Raw genomic sequence first — 21,334 nt, forward strand, 5'->3', positions numbered from 1 at the left:
AGGAAATTCATTTGTGGAGGATCATGCGACAGATGGTATGTGCATGTTAAAAATTAAGGATAGAGTTTAATATAAGAGTTTCTTCACGTAGTCAATTGAATTAATGGGCTATTTGGATGGAGGGGGGAAGGAGGGGGAGTAGAGAGGAGTAGAGTAGAGTTGGCTAAAAATAAGCCAATTTTGTGCTAAATCAACTCTACTTCCCTTCCCTCTCCCTCAATCCAAACAGAAGTGTCTTGCATGAATTAATGTGCATTGTAGGCATGCCATATGTGGTATTGCTTATGGATTCAAAACCCTGCAACCGAGCATGCCAGTTCTAACCTTAATTTTGTTGCTTGCTAACCCTTGCAGCTTTAAGACCTCATATATCACATGGCCTCCGGTTAGCATCCCAAACTAGCACACCTTGGCTTACTCCTCCAGGTTCCCCTCCTAGCCTCTCTGTGTCGGTGTCCCCAATATGAACATCTAAATCCCTAAGGCAATATTCAATGTCATTTTCATCATCAAGAGGCCTATTTGATGATCGGACTTCAATGTTTTCTTCTATGTTCTCAAGCCATCACAGTTCAGTATTAAGCTCTGGTTCAGGATGATAAACTGGTTAGCTCTATCATACCCATGCACCTATATAAGAAGATTGCATGTTTTTGGAAATTTTTATTTATTGGTCATTAAACTGTTTCATTAGTCCTTGTTTTATCTGTTTCAGGGATGAAAGCAGTTTGATCGGAAAGAGTTCTTCTGCCAAGTAAGCTAAAGACAGTGTTTAGATCCAAATGGTGGAAGTAACTTTTTCAAAAAAGATCTTTCTAAATTATGCAAAAATCAAGAATTCATATAATGAATACACACATCCAATATGGCTAAAATGGTGCTTCTTTTGTCGATGAAATTCCATGAGTGCCATATTTTGCAGCTTACTTGCAATCCTGAGGTGGACCAAACTTTTAAGTCCTCTTGTAACTTGAACATTTTATTTAGACAAGAGGTCTGGATATAGGGGATAACATTTATTTATACTATTGCCAAAAGCAATAGCAGTCCTGGAACCCAAAATTTAAAATTTTTTGTGCTTATGATTTGGTTCTTGGATTCTTGCCATTGAGCTGTAGCTCAAATGGTACACCCTCCCCTTAAAAGAGTAATGTTAAGGGTGAAGTGGGTTCAAGACCCATTGAGTTTGTGTGTAAGTTATCAATAAAGAAAAAGGTTACTGGCTTCTCAAATGAAGCAGTTGTTCATCTGATCCCTTCTCTTCTTGTCATCAAGATCCGTTTGTCTTGTGATCATTTTGGTGCCTTTCTAGCTAATGTTAAGGAATTGAATGCCCACAAGCAAACCAAAGAGGTAGATTCTTTCTCTCTCTCTCTCTCTTTTTTTTTTTTTTTTTTTTTTTTTTGTTTGTAGTGTCCAACATCTATTTATGCTTTTTTTTTTTTTTTTTTTTTTTTGTTTGTAGTGTCCAACATCTATTTATGCTATATTTGAGGGATTGATTACTCGCAATGTCCACTGAAATTGTGTAACGCTAATGCTGGAATTGTAATTACAGCTTGTAAGCATTGTTGTATATTACTAACTTACTATATAGTTTCTTTAGCAGTTTCCACTCTATAGTAGAAGTTAATTCAAAGTGGAATGCATTCTTTGAACTCCTGTTCAATTGCGTATTGGGTTGTGAATTTGCATGCTATTCTGATAAATTACTAGTTCCAAAACTAGAATAGGCTATGGAATATTGTCCTTTTTGTCATGTATGCTAAACTAATACAGCCCTGTTAATTACTTACCCGTGTGTACGGACGTGTGTATCACATCAGTTAAAATCGTAAGTTCAAAACACAATTTCAGTTAAATTGTACAATCATGTTTTTAAAATACGATTTTACCATTTAAAATTTATAATTAAAATCGAGTTTTGAAGACATAATTTTCATGTGCTATGTGTATGGATGTGTGCACTTTGCAGCGTGCAACAGCAATTTCCTTAAGTCTCTTACCAAAAAAAAAAAAAGACAATTTCCTAAAGTGATTTACATACGTTGTAAAGCAAGATAAAATTTAGGTGGCCAGACATCATGTTAGCAATGTGATTTATATATCATTTAAGACAGCTTTGATGGAACTTCTCCAGGATCTAGCTGTTGGATGCAGCTTTTTGCTAAAAGTAGGAGTTTTTTTTTTTTTTTTTAAACAAAAAAACACTCATAAGACACGATGGTGTTTGGTGTGTGCTCTTGGCTTCTTGTTAAAAATTGATTAAAGTGTAATTGTAGCTATAAAAAACACGTGACTTTGAAAAACTGCTCATAAAGACACGACAAATAAGAAGCATAAGCAATTTTTCCTCTACTTTTAAAACCATAGGTAATTCCCAATAGGAGAAAGTACTTGTGCATTACTTTCGACGTGTGCTAAAATGAGTTTCCCTTATGTTAATCTCTCTCTCTCTCTCTCTCTCTCATCATTCCAAATTAGTCCTTTCTTGTGAACCATTAATTCATATCATGGTTACTAATTGAGCAATGTTACATACACAAAATTTAACAACATTTTTGACATTTGTTATTTGAGAAACATTTACTGATTTTTATCTTGGTCCACTATTGAGTATTGACATCACTTTTTTTTTATCTATTATTAACAATATGTTATATCAACGATAGTTAAATTTGTTGTCAAATTTTTTGTGTCTATAGACTTTCTGTTATCAATTGGTCTTGGTCTTCACCTCTTTGTTTGTAAGCCTATTTATGTACTGTATTTATTACTCACGGTGTGTGTAAATACTCTAAAAATATTTTTACAGTTACACACCGGGTGCAATATATTTTTTCCTATATTTATTTATTTATGCTGACATGAGAAGTGAACTAGACTCTCCAAGCAAGCCAACCAAAATACTATACATGGTAAGGTAACAAAAGTGATCCCAACACAAGGAAGATATTTATCTATCTTTCCGTAAAGTTTTTTGCACCTACCAAATTGTAAAATTAGTAAAATAATTTATTTCGCTTTAGGAATAGAGAAAAAAATAAAACAATAATGCCAGCCGGGTTGGAATTGATTGGTGAATCTGCAACACCTGTTGCCTTATATTATTACTCCTTTATTCCGTTTTGAAATGTTTCAAAATATAGTACACTTGAAAAAGTTAAAAGAATAAGAAGTTGTTAGTACCTTTCTAATTTACTTTATATTTTATTTAGCTACAAAATTAATTGTAACCTAAGGTTACAACTTTATTCAATAAAATAAACATTACTGCATATTTTGAAAATCTAACCGTTAAATTGCATGTTCTTCATGTTTTTAATACACATAATAAATTTTATGTCAATCGGATATTATTTATTATATAATCTATAAACTTATATTTTATGTTTAATTTTAAACTACAAAAACTTACAATTTAAACAATATATTAATGACATAGTTATTAATCTTTAATTTTTTAGAAATTTTGCAAGTATGGAGGATATAAGAAGAAAATGTAATCCAATAGTGGATTTGTCAAAATTCACCTTTAATAAAAAGATATTGAGTAAGATTGTAATTTTAGGCTACAACCAATTTGTAGCTAAACTTTGTCTATATAAAAAATAACAATTTATTATATAATATTTTCTTAAAATTTCTATTTTTGTAAGTAAGATCAACAAATTGAGAGAGAGAGAGAGAGCGTAAGAAGACAGCTATAGTCCTAAGGATGACCATAGCATCTTTCTTTCTATCTTCTTCTTCTTCTTCTTTTTTTTTTTTTTTTTTTTTTTTTTTTCTAAAGACATGAATATAAGCTTTCATGATTCTTCTCTATAAACTTTAGCACGAGTTATCATATTTATTTTTCTTTTCAGATAGGTGGATGTTTCCACTACCCTTCCCAAAATACCTACTTTATAAAGGTTGGTGGAAGACTAGACTAAAAGAGGGAGCATCATTGCTTCCTTCCAATTCATTTCTTATCAAAAGGTTCATTTGACCCCACATTTTTTTAAAGTTTCATGGATTTGTTCCATCTTTTCCTTTTTTTTCTTCCTTTTTTTTTAACCGAATAATATTGTGTTGAAGAATTAGGTGGGGACAGCAAATCAAAGTCTACTGATTAATCTTGTTAAAAAAATAGTTGCAATTAATAATAGAGGCTGAAGGATCAAATAATCAAATGATTGAATTGAGCACTCTAAAGGTGACAAGCTGGAGTCCTCTAAGTCCTCTTCCTCAAGAGTGCTTGAGAAGCAGAATATAGAATGCCAAAGTTGCCCTCTGCTTGGAAAATGAAATAACAATACATATGTAACAAAGAATTGGTATAGTTTAATCGATAAAGTCTTTTATCTATAGGTAAAGAACTTAGATTTAAATTCTGCCTAAAAACTGATTTTGCTTTTATTTGCTAATAAAGAATAACTATCATTGAACAATCGTTCAAATCCTGTCATATCCCCCCAAAAAAAACAAAAAGTTTAATTCTTGCAATACAAACTTATTTTATGGCAACATGGTAACATAATTATATTCATTTAGTTTTGTATCTTCATTGATCAAATTTCGTTAACATAATTATATTACTTTAGTTTTGTAACTTCATTGATCAAATTTCGTTTAAAATATACGCTTAAAGTTCCTCACTTTTGATAGGGACTTTAATTTTCATAACCATTTCTAATTAAAGAGTCCTCTTTGCCTTTTCTGGCATCCAATTCCAAATTGTATGCAACCATCACATCAAAGTCTCCCATACTCGAACGAGTCTATGTGATTCTATCTGAAAGATCCGATCTTAGGGTTGGTTTTGGAATGGAATTAATGAGTCTATTGTAATTTGCAATAGAGTGAGATGTCAAAGGATACCATGCTGTCCGTGCCAAGGTCCCAATTCCCAAGATCATCTCAAACCTACCTTATCACATCAAGTTCTCCTTCTCTTTGCTTAAGGGGCCTTCAATGTAACTATGTAGCGGGCCGGTTCACTACACGTGAAAGTGGTATAGTGGTAGAAAACTCTTATGATTCATCATTTTGTAACTCTAAAGATGTAGGTTTAAGTAATAACTAGTATCATTATTACATAGGTGGCCTCACGTCATTTATGAGTAAAGTTTAAGTGGGCTAGGGACAGTGACCACACATATAAACTTTTTTTTTAATTAAAAAAATGTAATGGACCTATATGCAACTAGCTATTTGATTAAAAAAAAAAAATAAAAAAAAAAAAAAAAAAAAAAAAAAAAAAAAAAAAAAAAAAAAAAAAGTTTAATTCTTGCAATACAAACTTATTTTATGGTAACATGGTAACATAATTATATTCCTTTAGTTTTGTAACTTCATTGATCAAATTTCGTTTAAAATATACACTTAAAGTTCCTCACCATTGATAGGGACTTTAATTTCCATAACCATTTCTAATCAAAGTGTCCTCTTTGCCTTTTCTGGCATCCAATTCCAAATTGTATGCAACTGTCACATCAAAGTCTCCCATACTCGAACGAGTCTATGTGATTCTATCTGAAAGATTCGATCTTAGGGTTGGTTTTGGAATGGAATTAATGAGTCTTTTGTAATTTGTAATAGAGTGAGATGTCAAAGGATACCATGTTGTCCATGCTAAGGTCCTAATTCCCAATATCATCTCAAACCTACCTTATCACATCAAGCTCTCCTTCTCTTTGCTTAAGGGGCCTTCAATGTAACTATGTAGCGAGCTGATTCACTACACGTGGAGGTGGCATAGTGGTAGGAAGTTCTTATGATCCATCACTTTGCAACTCTGAGGATGTAGGTTTAAGTAATAATTAGCATCATTATTACACGGGTGGTCTCACGTCATTCATGAGTAAAGTTTAAGTGGGCTGGGTACAGTAACCGCACATATGAACTCCTTCTTTTATTATTAAAGAAATGTAATGGACCTATATGCAACCAGTTATTTGATTAAAAAAAAAATGGACTTTGGAGCCATTGGTTATTTGATAAAAAATGAACCTTGGAGCCATCTGAAAGGATTTGATCCATACCCCTCTCAAACAATGGCCATGCTTTAACTAGGCCTCTCCAAATCACTGATTGACCATCCTTTGCTTTCCTGGCTATTGTAGATCGCCAATTCAAGCATTTTGTTTGATTTAAATTTTCCTTGTGTACCAGCCTCCATTTCATGCTTGGATAAAAGACTCATATTTTTTGCTTCAATGTTTACCATTATGTTGTAACTAGCATAAGGCAGATGATTCTTGATCATAATATTTGGACACTATTAACTATTGTAGTTAAGTGATGCCACTTCCAAGTCCTAACTATAAAGTGTTGCATGGTCTAGTGATTACCAAACCGATTAATCAAATGTTTTAAGAGCATAATGTATCCCCTTAATTAAAAAAAAGAATAAGAAAAAAAAAAAGGAGATGAAGAAGAAATGAAGGAAAATCTAATACTTGATCATTTGGCACGCACTTAAGCTTCTATGGAAGAGAGAGCACTCGGATCTTAACTCAAGATATCATTATTATTTTTCGTTATCTTTAGGTTGGCAAAAACTTATATTAAAAAAAAATATATATATATATATCTTTATGTTGGGCTTGGAATATTTAACAAATATAAACTTGCTTAAACGTTTCAATTAAAGTGACATGATTTATTGATAGAGCGAATCCTTGACTAAATCAATACCCAATATCATCATGAACCACATTTTTTTTTTTTTGATGGGACATCATGAACCACATTAACACAGATAGTAGATCCCTTTTTAACTTTTCGGACTATTTTTTTTTATCTACAATATTTGTCATCTCCAATGAATTCTTGCTTAAAAAGTGAGATTACCTTTTATTGTTATTTATTTTTTATATACCTTTACTTATTATAATAAACAAAAATATACTAGTGGGGACTGTGGTGTAATTAACTGATTATATATTTTAGAGAAACAAAAGTCAGATCCTAAGATAAGTTTCGATTATAAGCAATTGGTATATATTTTAGATTATTAATTAACTAGTTAGTGGCTTTTTTTTTTTTTTTTTTAAGGAAAAACTAGTTAGTGTGCATGAATGATGCAATTATAAATTCGGTATTAGAATGATGCAATTCTAAATTCGGTATTAGTTCCCCCTAGGCCGTAGGCCCCCAGTTATATTGCAATTTGCAAGTTGCTGGATGGTTTTGCCTGCATTATGTGAAACATGCATAACTGTTATTATCAGACCGACCAAGACATTTTTGTTTTTATAGTGGAAAATTATCAAGGACCAAGACAATTTCAATGCATAGAAACTTGGACTTGCCTCACTTACCTTGGTTTACAAAGAGACCCTTGAGAATATTGCCGGGGAAAATTAAATGCATTCACATCCGCATTATATTTAAATATTACATGCATACGTTAATATAGTCAAAAGTATTCTCACAAAAAGAAAAAATAAATAACGTTGGTATGCCATAATAGCTTTCATAATAGAATACTTATTCTTGGGTAATAACTATTCTTTTTTTTAGAGAGTTTTAACTTATGGTGTTCGCTCTTAATGATAATTTTTTATCATCAAATCAAGACACCAATCAATTTTTGGTATAGGTAGAGATTGAACCCCAAATCTCATATTCAATCATCAAAGACTTTACCAGTTGAACTAACTAGAACTTACGAAATAACTATTCTTTAAATTGAAGAATAATTATTCCTCTTTAAAATGGATGTAATAGCTATTCGGTGGTGCATATAATAAGTTTTAAAATAAATATATTTCCACAAATATAAAATTTCCTTATATATCATCTTTTACAAGCTTTTCATATGTAACAACCAAATTTATGGATTGTTAAGTTATGATTTTTCTCATAACATTTGTATTGGCTTATTCCATGACGAAAAGTGTTGCAATTACATAAATTTATTTCCTTGTATTTTTGTGAGATTTATTTGTAATGGGTTTAGTATTTAGTGGTGGAGATTTGATCAAGACAGTCAAAAGTCACATGAGTAGCACATGCTAGAAGCTGAAGAGTTAAGAGCCAGCTGTGGAAGTTGAAGAGACATGTGCTCGCTATTTCTGCGACTCAGTCAACCCGCGAGTGACTCGTGAAAAACACTGGTTTGAGGATTTTTTAGTGTAACCTATTTGTCCATCACCTATACTATATATATACCCTCATTACCCACAAAAATGGTAAGGAGCCTATTGAGAGAAAAATCCTAAGAGAGGCTTCTACAACACACCCACCCTATTAGAGAGAGGTACTCATTCTTAGAGAAAAATCTTTGTAGTCTTTTCTCATTCCCTCTCCCATTGTTATATCCATTGAGAGGAGATTTGTACCCAAATACTACCTACACCCATTTAGAGTGTTGAGAGTGTTTTTGGAGCTTTGGGAAGCATTGGAAGATGCCAAGGATGGTGGATGCAATATGGAGCTTATTGCGGGATCCGGTAAGCTAGAGAAGATAAGGTTCGGCGTAACCCTGTTGGAGCAAAAAGCTTGGAGAGCTTAGGTGCACTAGGTAGATTAGGCTTAGAGGGTCTTCTGCTATTTATGTATTCCAACTTTATTCTCTAGTGGATTATTGACCGCTTGGAGGGCGGCGGAGAGGTTTTTCGCTGAGTACTTCGATTTTCTCTTCGATAACACATTGCCGTGTTATCTTTGTGTTTGCATCTCTCTTTCCTTTCTCTTTACTTTTTAATTGCTGCTGTATTTGTAATTAATTATGGTTTAGAGTATGTTACCAATTTGGTTATAACTTATATTTCATATTCTGCACATATATTGTTTGATTTTAAGCTTGTGTTGGTAATTTTATATATGGGAGTAAACGCTCATTGGTGTTTTATACTCTATTTGAACTTTCATGGATAGTAATAGTTATTTCATTACAATGTTTTATATTCTCAGTAATAAATATTATTATTCATAATAATCTACATTCAGTGTACCAGACGTACCTTTAGTATTAATGTATGTACAATTTTATAGTATAGCATAAATTACAACTTACCAACCTGTGATTTGGACAAAATTTAAGTTGCCTACCGGTAATTTGAAAATTGACACTTCACTCATCTGAAATTAGCTCAGTTAGAGTTTTGTAACCCACTTATGTTAAAAATATGGCTCAATATGTAATTTTATTATACTTTTATGTCTCCCTCCTCTAAAAACACAAAAAATATAAAAATACAAGATCAAATAAGATAAATAAAAGAATCTAGTGGAACACTTGCATTATGAGATTTCAAACAGTAGGTAGGCAACTTAAATTTCGGTCAAATCTCAAGTGGGTAAGTTGTAATTTACCCTATAATGTGTGTGTGTGTGTGTGTGCGCGCACGTGTGTAGAGAGAGAGAGAGAGTATTTTGAAGAAAGCATGTGCAAAATAAAAAGCTGTGAGACGTTGGAACGTGGAACCAAGTGAACAAACATTCAATTATTTTATTGCCTAAGCTAAAGAATTATCAATTTTTAGAGAAGCATAGTTGTTTGTTTGTTTTGTTTTGTTTTGTTTTTTGGTGAGAAACACACATAAACACAAACTCCACTCAAAAGTCAAGAACACATTAATTAAAATCCATTTTAGCTAATAGATTTATAATCCAATGTGATCATTTTTAGGGGTTTATTAAGCATATTTTGGTTGAAATAGTATTTTACCTAATTTATTGTGAATAGTCTAAGAACATGTAGTTTATAAAAAATGCAAAATTGGATGTGAATCTCTACCTATGCAACATGTTCTTTAATTTCTCTAAAGTAAAGTCCTCTTAGCCAAGATAATTTCAACCTTAACCCTAAGTCTTTTTCTTTTTCCCTGTAAAATTGCAAGAAGGAGAGAACGAGAATGATAATATTTATAAGTGAACTTCCTGTTGGGGTTTATGCCCTAAAATCCAATTTATTGGCATTTCATAAATAATTAAATTGTTTAATTATATGAGACTATTTATAAATGAACTAATGGGACATTATTCTAGTCCATGAGATGCATAGTATGTGATTTAGTCACAAAAGATATAAATCACAAGTTCTTCATAAATTCAGAATTTTAGTTCGTAGTCGGTGATGAAATTGGGCATTTTATCTGCGAAGATTATAATATATCAACTAAGATGATTTGTCTTGATCATGGAAGTGGAGACTTCTAGTTGATATGTTTTAAGAGTTAAGACATTGAACTGGACCGCCGTGAGATTTATTATTCTCCTAACGACTGTCAAATGAATAATAAATTTCACTACTTCTGTTTACATCAACTCTAAATCCTGAAAGAATAATGAATCTAATCATGAGGTGTAGGTTGTTTTGATATATCATGAGTGAGATCTAAAGTCACGATCAAAATCTCAGTATGTTGGGTAGCCGCATTTAATGTTAATAGAACATATATTCTTAAGATTGAATTCATAATCTCTTAACGGAGATATAAAATATTCCATTGAGATAAGTTTAATGGGTTTAGTTATTCAGAGTGTTTGGCTCAATACTAAAGTATATATTTATGAAATTGAATTTTATAAATATATGATGAATAACTTAAATGATTAAATCGGTTACTCAAAGATTAAGATGTAGTAATTTTCGAAGTGGCAGTCAACTTTCAAGACTTTATATTAATACAAATATTTTTAATGAAGGAGTTGCATGTATAATAAAGTCTTGGGATATAATTTATTAATGAGGCATAGAGTGCAATTATATTCATATAGTGGTATTGAATATAATTAATGGTAACTTTGGACTCGTCAAGAGTTGACAGAAAAGCCCAAGACCTATTGGAGCTAGTATCTTATTTGTTCATTTTTGGTCTCACTCCAAGCCACATACTAAAACCCAATTGGAATAGTCCAAAAGATTAGCCCAATTAGATAATCAGTTATATATAAGGAGAGAAACATACATAATTTCATAAGAGTTTTTATTAAAAGTTTTATATAAGGAATGAAATGTGTGTGTGTGTGACTGTAAGACATTCTTTTATTCTCCCCTTGGAAACTGATTGAGAGACCACACTTCTTAGGCATAAAGTGAAATTAAAGTGAAGATTAAAAGTGTTCCCAAGTACTTCTAATCTTTTGTTTTTGAATTTCACCGCACCAAGGTATGCTTTCTTATTCTTAAATTCTGAAACTTACATAATACATGTTATTAATTGCGAATGAAGTAGATCCGTTAATTTTCCGCTGTGTATGTTTTGTATGCGATATAAATATGTATTTTTCTAACACTTCCAAACTTAACTCAAAATGAATATTTTTAATTATTAACTTGAGCATTTATAAATTAAAATCCTGTTAACAAGAACTTTATAATTCAATGCAATTATTTAGTTTCTTTTATAAAGAAAACCAGTGTATAAGTCTCCCTCCCTCACTTGTTGTAACAAAACATTGAAATGTTCGAATGCTGTGATTTTCTCTCGAATTTATAGATCTCTAGATTTTGTCATTGTTTTGGGGTTTGAGTTTTTGTTTTTTAAATTGTTTTTTTTAATGAGTCTGTTAGTAGAATATTGAAATAACATGATTTGGACTTTTATATTTTTTTTTAAAATGTTAGGATTTAGTGTTTGTTTGGATTTGGCATCTGTGTGTGTGTGTGTGTGTGTGTGTGTTTTTTTTTTTTTTTAAGTCCCATGCTTGTTGCACTGTTCATGGGACATGAACAGTGCAATCAGGCATATGAACAGTAACCAAAACTCAAACAGTAACTTTTTTTATTATTTTCAGTTTTCAATTCTCAACAAAATAAGCGGTATCTAAACGCACATTTAATGTGATAGAGTTTCCTAAGTAGAAGGACTTTGATTCTTCTTGATAAATATTATAATTAATTAAAAAAAAAAAAATCAAAGATCCTCATTCAATCAAAGTATCTTCAAATAGGGTACCCCATAAACTAAGTGACGTGTCTTCCCAAAGGAATATTGAATAATTTCACCGACGTGGCGACATGCACATTAATTTTGAAAATGATACATATAGTAACATCCATATGCCCTCGAGGTATGGTTGCAAAATCTCTTTTAGTAACAAATGCAAATACGACGGCCTTCGAGGGCCATATGCCCTCGCTAATAGCCTTTTGCGACGATATTTGAATTTTTGCGAGGGAATATGGCCCTCGCTAGTAGACTCTTTTCTTGTAGTGCATGCATGTCAGTATGACAATATGTCCCTTGCAGGTGTGTGTCTATATATATATATATTTATATTTATATTTATATTCCATAATTTACATTTCTCTTTTCTCTAGTAAAATATCTTTACTTTTTTTCTCTCACAGCCACTCATAGTCTCACCATCAAATTCATTCTCAACCTTTGAATACCGACCAAAGTCCTCTAATAAAGAATAAATAAATAATTAAAAAGAATAAATAAAGAATATTTAAATAAAGTGGTAAAAAGAATAGAGCATGTGATATAGAATGTATTATAAATTATTGTGTCAAAATAGAAAAAGTATATTTTTAATGTGTTAAAATAGTATTTTTTTAACAATACTTGATGCTACAGTTCTAGCATTTAACAAACCACTCTGAGTCTCTGACCAAAGTTAGTGATTGTGTGTGTGTGTGTGTGGAGAAAGAACAAATGTACGAAGTCAATAGGCATTTTTCAGTTTTTTCTTTTCAATTTCTTTGAGTTTTAAACATGTAAATTTTTTTTATAAAATTCGGTACACACAATATCACCTAAAATGCTAATTTTATTTTTATAAAATTTGGTACACACAATATTACCTAATTAAAATGCTACTTGCCAGTGCTAGCAAACCCAATTTGATTGTCATTCACATCACATGGTACCGGCCGGTTCCGATCTAACTCAGTAGCATCTGTGTAATAGCAATTTGGTACACACAATATTACCTAATTAAAATGCTCCTTGCCAGTGCTATTAAACCCAATTTGATTGTCATTCACATCACATGGTGTGGGTTTGGATTGCAAGTTTTGTTGCGGCGCGTTTTGATCTTCACGTTTTCTCTTTTTTTTTTTTTTTTGGCCGGCATTTTTGACTTTGGGGGGACAAAATTCACTGTTCATGCATTGTTTACGCACTGTTCACACAATATTTAATATTAAAAATGGGTCCCACAATATTATTTACACATTTAAAAATTATTTTGCTACAGTGTTTTTAGCAACAATTAGTTTTTAGCAACTTTCAACAACAATAAGTGCTATCTAAATGGATCCATGGTACCGGCCGGTTCCTATCTAACTCAGTAGCATCTGTGTAATAGCACCATTATTGCTATATGTTTTCAACGTACTCAATAGTCAATATTGTTCAAGCTGATTGTACTGATTAGCACCGGATGTTTCTTCTCTGTGAGCTCTGTTGTTGTCCTTTTCTCTGCTTGTCTGTTTGTAATGGCAAGCTTTGCATTAAAAAAGAAAAAAGAAAAGAAGCACATCTGTAACTGCTTGAAGGGGACTCGGCAACATTCATAAACTACATCAAAGATGGCCCACCTTCTCTGGCTTCATTTGGGCAAATTATTGAGGACGCCATTGAACTGACTTCACACCTCTGAACTGCTCCTTTTCACATGTGCAACAGAAAGGTAATACTGTAGCTGACAGGTTAGCTAAATTAGCTAAGTTCTGTTCTGTACCCAAAATTTGGACGGAGGACATCCCATATGATGTCAACTCTCTTGTAGTACTTGATAGCAACTTTGAGTTGATGGTTGACTGGTTTCTTAAAAAAAAAAAAAAAAAAAAAAGCACCTTTTTGCAATGTTTCTTTAATTACTTGATAGCAACTTTGAGTTGATGGTTGACTGGTTTCTTAAAAAAAAAAAAAAAAAAAAAAGCACCTTTTTGCAATGTTTCTTTAATTCTTTCGCATGTAGTTTTCACTTTTCACTTCGAGGAAAAATTGACATAAATACTTGAGTTATTGGGTTTGTTTGGATACAGCTAAAAATTAAAAATATTATAATAAAATAATTTTTAAATGTGTGAATAATATCTTGAGATTCATTTTTAATGAAAAAATTATTAAAAAATGAAATTTGTGGGTCTCATGACTAAAAAGTTGCTAGTAAATTGTGTAAAAGGTATTGAAAAGTTGATTAAAATAATTTTTAAATGCTGAAAAGTTGATTAAAGTGCTGACAAGTTGCTAAGGTGTGCAATAAGTTTGGTACCAAAGTCAACAATCATTCACATCACTTATATATTAATATATTAAAAAAGAGAGTAAATTTTTGTAAATTTTGAAACGCTTGCACATCAGATGCAGTACGACCTTATCGACTTATCCTACTAGCCAGTGCTGGCAACCCTACCATGAGACCCACCTGTGTGAGAGTACGACCTTATCAACTTATCCTACTAGCCAGTGCTAGCAATCCCACCATGAGATCCACCCATGTGAGATAAGGGAGCATTGCTTCCCGAGCACCTAAGTTTGATAGTTCACATCACATGATACTGGTTCCTATATAACCAAGTATCATTTCTGTAAAATAGCCCCTTCATTGCCACACCATTTTGCCTTTTGTGTCTACAGTTCCCACTTATTCTTCTAATAAGTACATCCATGGAAACCTCAAAGCCTCATGTAGCATTACTTCCTCTCCCAGGAATAGGCCATATGATCCCATACCTCGGTCTTGGCAAACTCTTTGCCACTCACCACAACTTCAAAGTCACAATCTTCCTTGTCAGCATTGATCACTTATCACAAAAACAGTCCAAAACTATCATCTCAGAAATGAGCAATGGGCTCTTCAACGTTGTGCAACTCCCCCAAATTGACATCACAAAACTCATTGATCCAAATGCTACAATGGGCATCAGACTCCCAGTAATAATGCGTGAAATCGTTCCAGCGTTTCGGTCATCAATAGCTACAATGAAGCCACGTCCCTCGGTTCTCATCACTGACATTTTTGGAACCGATGCTTTCTCAGTCGCTGAGGAGTTTAACATGTCAAAGTACGTTTTCCCTGTTGTACATGCATGGTTAATTTCATTGACTATATACACTCCGATACTAGATAAGGAAGTGAAGGGTGAGTATGTTCACCAAAAAGAGCCACTGAAGATTCCAGGTTGTGCTTCTATTCGTGTTGAGGATTTGTTTGATCCTTTATTGGATCGGACTAATCAACAATATGATGAGTATGTGCGTGCAGGGATTAGGCTGAGAATGAGTGATGGGGTTTTGATCAACTCTTGGGAGGAGCTTGAGCCTAAAACATTTGCAGCTTTGAGAGATGATAAACTACTTGGTTGTGTATTGGAGAGACCAGTGTACCCAGTTGGTCCAGTTGTAACACAATCAAGTGACTTGTCCAAGAGTGGCTTGCTGTTTGATTGGCTAAACAAGCAACTAAATGATTCTGTGGTGTATGTGTCATTTGGGAGTGGTGCAACACTATCACACGAGCAAACGACTGAGCTAGCTTTTGGGTTGGAGTTGAGCAAGCAGAGGTTTATATGGGTGGTACATGCACCCACTGAGGAATCTGGGGATAAGGCATATTTGAAAGGGAGGAGTGGTGATGAAAATCATGACCAATTTGGGTACTTACCCGAAGGGTTCATGTCAAGGATCCAAAATGTTGGATTTGTGATCTCAGATTGGGTTTCACAAGTGGACATCTTGAGCCACCCTTCTATTGGAGCGTTTATATCTCAATGTGGATGGAATTCAACACTGGAGAGTATTTTGAAGGGTATCCCTATAATTGCATTTCCACTCTTTGCAGAGCAAAAGATGACTGCTACGATGCTTACAGAGGAATTTGGAATGGCAGTTCGATTGGAGGTTTTGCCATCAAACAAAGTGGTGGGAAGGGAGGAGATACAAAATAAGGTAAGGAAGATCATGGTAGACAAAGAAGGGCATGGAATAAGGGATAGGGTTAATGAACTGAAATATAGTGCTGAGAAAGCTATGTGCAAAGGTGGTTCCTCCTACAGGGCACTGTCTGAATTGGCAAAAAGCTTTGAGGCCCACATGCAACTCTAGAATAAGAAAGCTCCATTACCCATAACCCATGAGTGATCATGCTTTTTAGGATTATGATAAGATATGGTGTATCATTTGCCAATGTTTAAAGTTTCTCTCGAAGTGCCAAGGTCTTTGTAGTTAATTGGCATATTATGGTATTGCTAATTGAAATATTGGTGTTGGTAATTGAAATATTTACGTTTCAAATCCCTCTCAGTCTTGATTATTAAATTATTCAAAAAAAGAAAAGAAAAGGTTTTTGATACTATGCGCATTAAACAAGATACAAGACCTATACATGAACACTTAGTGAGATACAAACTCACACATGATCATTTTAAGATAAATGTTTGTTTGAGATCTATTTTTTTTGCTGAAACTGAAAATTTTTTGTTAAAAATACTGTAGATAAAAGTAAAAGTTAACTGAAATAGTACAGTGAGACCTACAAATAGTACCAAAAAGTGCAGTTGGGCTCCTGAATAGTAGCAAAAATAAGTTTTTTTTTTTTCTTGGAGGAAATTTGTAAATTCATTAAAATAAACGGGCTAAATCAGCTCCAAGTACATGGGAAAATTGTGGAGGAACTTCCTCCATCTATACTAAAAAATCTGAAACATTAATTGCGTGTCTGACCAGACTATGAGTAACATTATTACAATCTCTCGTTACATAAGAGTACAGTAATTTTTTAAAACTATTTGAGAAGTGCTTAGCATCATTGATGAACGGATCTACGGAGGACATGAAACTCTCGGGATCTGTCAGAGCTTTCATAACCAGTAAGAAATCGCCTTCCAACACCGCATTGTTGATGTCTATCTTTGTAGCAAAAGACAACGCCCATGTTGCTGCCATTGCTTCGACCTCGTTGCTGTCATACGCCTGGTGAACCAGCTTGGAGCAGGAAGCCATCACTTGACCGGAGCTGTTTCTGACCACCACGCTGAGACCAAACTTATTTTCGTCAGAGAACACCGCACCATCGAAGTTAATTTTCACCATCTCCGCTGGTGGTGGTCTCCATCTCTTCCTGATACGAGCTGTATTCTCCTTCAAAGATACTTGGCAAGCTTGGAATTCATTATACCAATCTTTGGATTGTTGGACTATCTGGTGGAGAGTGCTGTTTGTTAAGCCGAATCTGGTTCCTTTGTGTCCAAACAGACCACATTATCATTGCCACCATTTCCACATCACTAAGCTACTGCAGTAGCGTGGACAATAGATGTTTGAAATCCTGGAAATTTGATTGACATCGAATAGGCCCACTGTCGTGAGTATCCCACACAATATCGAGTTCTTTGCATGTCCACAGAGCATGCAATGGAGTTTCATGGGCAGCATGACATCGTTCACATAACGGGTCGTTGGTAATTGTTCTTCGCACCAAGTTCGCTTTGGTGGGCATCGCATTACGGCAAGCACGCCATAACAAATTTTTTACTTTGTTAGGCACCCTGAGAGCCCATAATCTTCTCCATAGTGTTGAATCCACATTTTGGGGCTGTTAAGAAGGTGGCGCTTAAGTTTCCTCCTTCAAGAACCTATATCCTGACTTACAGTTGTACCTGCCATCTTGTGAATGGGGCCATATAAGAGTGTCTTCTGATGCAATACGGCTGAGTGGAATTTGTTTGATCAGGGTAGCTTCCTCTTCGGCAAAAACTCCATCAATAACATCACTGTTCCATTGTCATGTGTTGTTATCTATCAATTCAGCTACTGTGGCTGATTCCATGGATGCTATAGGAGCCGATGTCACTTGTGGTGGGTGCTTCCTAGGGAGCCAGTGGTGCTGCCATATTTTTATTGACTCTCCATTCCCCACTCTCCACGTTGCCCCCCTCTTCAATACATCCCTACCGTACAAGATGCTCCTCCAAGCGTCTGACCTGGATCTTGACTCCTTGGCTTCCATAACTGAGTAATTTGGGAAAAACCTTGGTTTGAAAATCTTATAAAAGAGTGAGGTCTTATTGTGAAGTAGGCGCCAAGCTTATTTGTAGCAAAAATAAGTTAAATATTAAAATAAGCTGGATTTTTAATTTAGAGTCAAACGCACACTAAGAGACCGTTTGGGGCGTGCGTTGCGTTGCACGTTTGCGTTTTTTCCATTTTTTTTTTTTTTTTTTTTTTGCTTTCAGCCGTAAAAGAAGACTTGAATCACTGTTTACTAATTTAATATTTTACATTGCTTTCTCAAAAAAAAAAAAAAAAAAAAAAAGTTTACATTGTATTACATCATTATTTCAAAATTTATCATGTTCCATAAAATATGATGTAAAGAATATGTAATTTTTATCGTGGAGCAATTTTTGTTAATGTTGTACCCTTCAATATATTTATAATAGATGTATTTTTTGACAACTCGACTGATGGATCATATTCTAGGGGTGTCAAATGGATGGGTTTGGGGTGGGCATAATTGGGTTGGGTATATAAAACTCATTTACCCGTTTAAAACTCATTTAACTAATTGATTCTAACCCAAATCCAATCCAACCCAATTATTATGGGTAAACCCCAACTCACCCAATTATCCAAATTACCAAAATGCCATTAAAGTGAAAACCCCATACTTTCTTGGCTTCACTTTACTTTCCCGAGAAAAAGTGGCTCCACTCTACTTTCCCAGAAAAAAGACTTTCCCGAGAAAAAGAAAAAACTTTTCTTGATCTAAAATTTCTTTTTCTTTCTCCTCCATTACCTCCCTACTTCAATTCTGACCAAAAAACTCTCAATTCTGCTCTCTCTGTTTGATTTCCTATTGAGATTTGATTCGAACTTTCTGAGAAATTTTAATTTTTTTTTCTCAGACATTTGCTATGGCTAACGAGAAGATTGACGGTCAAGATCGCGTGAACTAATACGACATGGTGGACTCAGTTTCGTTGTGTAGTGTTAGATCCAGAGTGAGTTCGAGCGGTTCGCGGGAGAACAACGAGTCGAGGAGCGAGATTGGGCTGACGAAGCGTTTGACGGATATTCTCGTGGACGGAGATCTATTGCTTTAGCGGAGCGATCGAGCGGACCGCATTCTTCAAAGATCTGTGCTCGATCAAGGCAGACAACAAAACGCGCCGTGATCGGCGATGGAGAGAATTCTGGGTTCATGGGTTTTGGATTGTTGGGTTTGTGGGTTTTCGATAAGTTGTTGTTGTTGTTGTTGTTGTTGTTTTTTTTTTTTTTTTTTTTTTTTTTTTTTTTTGTGCTGGTGTTTTTGGTTCTTCGCATGGGTTTTTTGGTGTTTGATTTTTTTTTTTTTTTGTGCAATTTTTTTATCTGAAAATCTCTCAATGAAACTGCTAGGTTTCTGACTAAAACTTGATTGGGGCCGAGAACATGAGGGAAAATGAGAAAACCCTTGTGAAACCCTAAAATGTCTGAGGGCTGGGTTTTTCTTTTTTTTTTTTTTTTAATGGGAAGGTCTGGGTTGAATTTGATAATATTATTTTTGGGTTAAATTGGGCTCAATGAGTTTTTAATTAAAACCCAATAATTATTGGGTCTAATTGGGTTGATGCTCATTTAACCCAACTAATAATTTGGTGGATTTTGGTTCAATTAGAGTCGGTGATTTTGGGCAGGCAAATGGGTTTAGGCTTACTTTACCACCCCTAATTTTTACTATATCATATTTTCAAAATATCAAGATAATAAGAGATCAATGCTTTTCTCATTTAGAAAAATGATAAAAATCAAGATTTGACATATTATATAACAAATAGCATTTTGATCAATCCGTAAATTTGACATATATATTAAAAAAGAGAAGAACATGTAATCCAACACCAAAATTTGCAAAATAACAATTTTCTAAAGTAATAATTTGTAAACAATTACACTAAAAACACTTGTTGAACCTTTTTTTTAATCATTTGGCCAAATAAAGAATGAAGAACACCTTTTAATTCTTCATTATTAATTAATTAATTCCGACATGCCAAGATTTTTATTTGTTGATTATATATATATATATATATATAGGGAGTAAACAAACCCTGTGAAGTTGTTTGGCTCACCAGAAAGCACCCAAACCCAATCCAAAAGACTAATATATTTATATATGACTATTATTGGTCATCATACGGCTACCTCAACGTGGTCCCCACCCACCCAAAAAATAATTTTTATTTCCATCGAAAAGATAGAAACACGACAACTAACCCTACCCTCCATCCCCAGATTTAACGACGTCAACCTCGTAATTGGTGCCAGACGCCGACAGCCAAGCAAAACCCCAAATTACAAACAAATCACCAAACTAACTCCGTCGTAACGGCAAACCAGGTCGCCCCACCACTATAATAACACACCATTTCTAAGAAAGTGAGAGAGAATGTATGAATGCTTGAATTTTTGTTTTGCTGCTTTACGGTAATTCTGACTTGGCAGATAAAACTTCATAAAGGGAAAATAGTAATTTTATGTTAAGGACATTTACCTTGGAAATGACATATGTTATATGAAAAAAAAATTTAGTATAAAAGTCTAAAACTTCTCACACATTNGTGCTGGTGTTTTTGGTTCTTCGCATGTTTTTTGGTGTTTGATTTTTTTTTTTGTGCAATTTTTTTATCTGAAAATCTCTCAATGAAACTGCTAGGTTTCTGACTAAACTTGATTGGGGCCGAGAACATGAGGGAAAATGAGAAAACCCTTGTGAAACTAAAATGTCTGAGGGCTGGGTTTTTCTTTTTTTTTTTTTTTAATGGGAAGGTCTGGGTTGAATTTGATAATATTATTTTTGGGTTAAATTGGGCTCAATGAGTTTTTAATTAAAACCCAATAATTATTGGGTCTAATTGGGTTGATGCTCATTTAACCCAACTAATAATTTGGTGGATTTTGGTTCAATTAGAGTCGGTGATTTTGGGCAGCAAATGGGTTTAGGCTTACTTTACCACCCTAATTTTTACTATATCATATTTTCAAAATATCAAGATAATAAGAGATCAATGCTTTTCTCATTTAGAAAAATGATAAAAATCAAGATTTGACATATTATATAACAAATAGCATTTTGATCATTCGTAAATTTGACATATATATTAAAAAAGAGAAGAACATGTAATCCAACACCAAAATTTGCAAAATAACAATTTTCTAAATTAATAATTTGTAAACAATTACACTAAAAACTTGTTGAACCTTTTTTTTAATCATTTGGCCAAATAAAGAATGAAGAACACCTTTTAATTCTTCATTATTAATTAATTAATTCCGACATGCCAAGATTTTTATTTGTTGATTATATATATATATATATATAGGGAGTAAACAAACCCTGTGAAGTTGTTTGGCTTCCAAAACCAGAAAGCACCCAAACCCATCCAAAAGACTAATATATT

The 21,334-nt window shown here is 33.5% G+C and overlaps 1 protein-coding gene across 1 annotated transcript; it reads left to right on the forward strand.

The window, feature by feature from the left end:
* The first annotated feature begins 14,561 nt into the window (after positions 1-14,561).
* On the forward strand, positions 14,562-15,998 carry LOC112014210 (anthocyanidin 3-O-glucosyltransferase 5). Its single transcript, XM_024046589.1, has one exon. The coding sequence runs from the start codon at positions 14,562-14,564 to the stop codon at positions 15,996-15,998; it is 1,437 nt and encodes a 478-aa protein (XP_023902357.1).
* The last annotated feature ends 5,336 nt before the right edge of the window (positions 15,999-21,334 follow it).

The sequence above is a fragment of the Quercus suber genome, unplaced genomic scaffold, assembly GCF_002906115.3.
Source record: "Quercus suber isolate HL8 unplaced genomic scaffold, Cork oak 2.0 scaffold_39, whole genome shotgun sequence".
NCBI classification, from domain to species: domain Eukaryota; kingdom Viridiplantae; phylum Streptophyta; class Magnoliopsida; order Fagales; family Fagaceae; genus Quercus; species Quercus suber.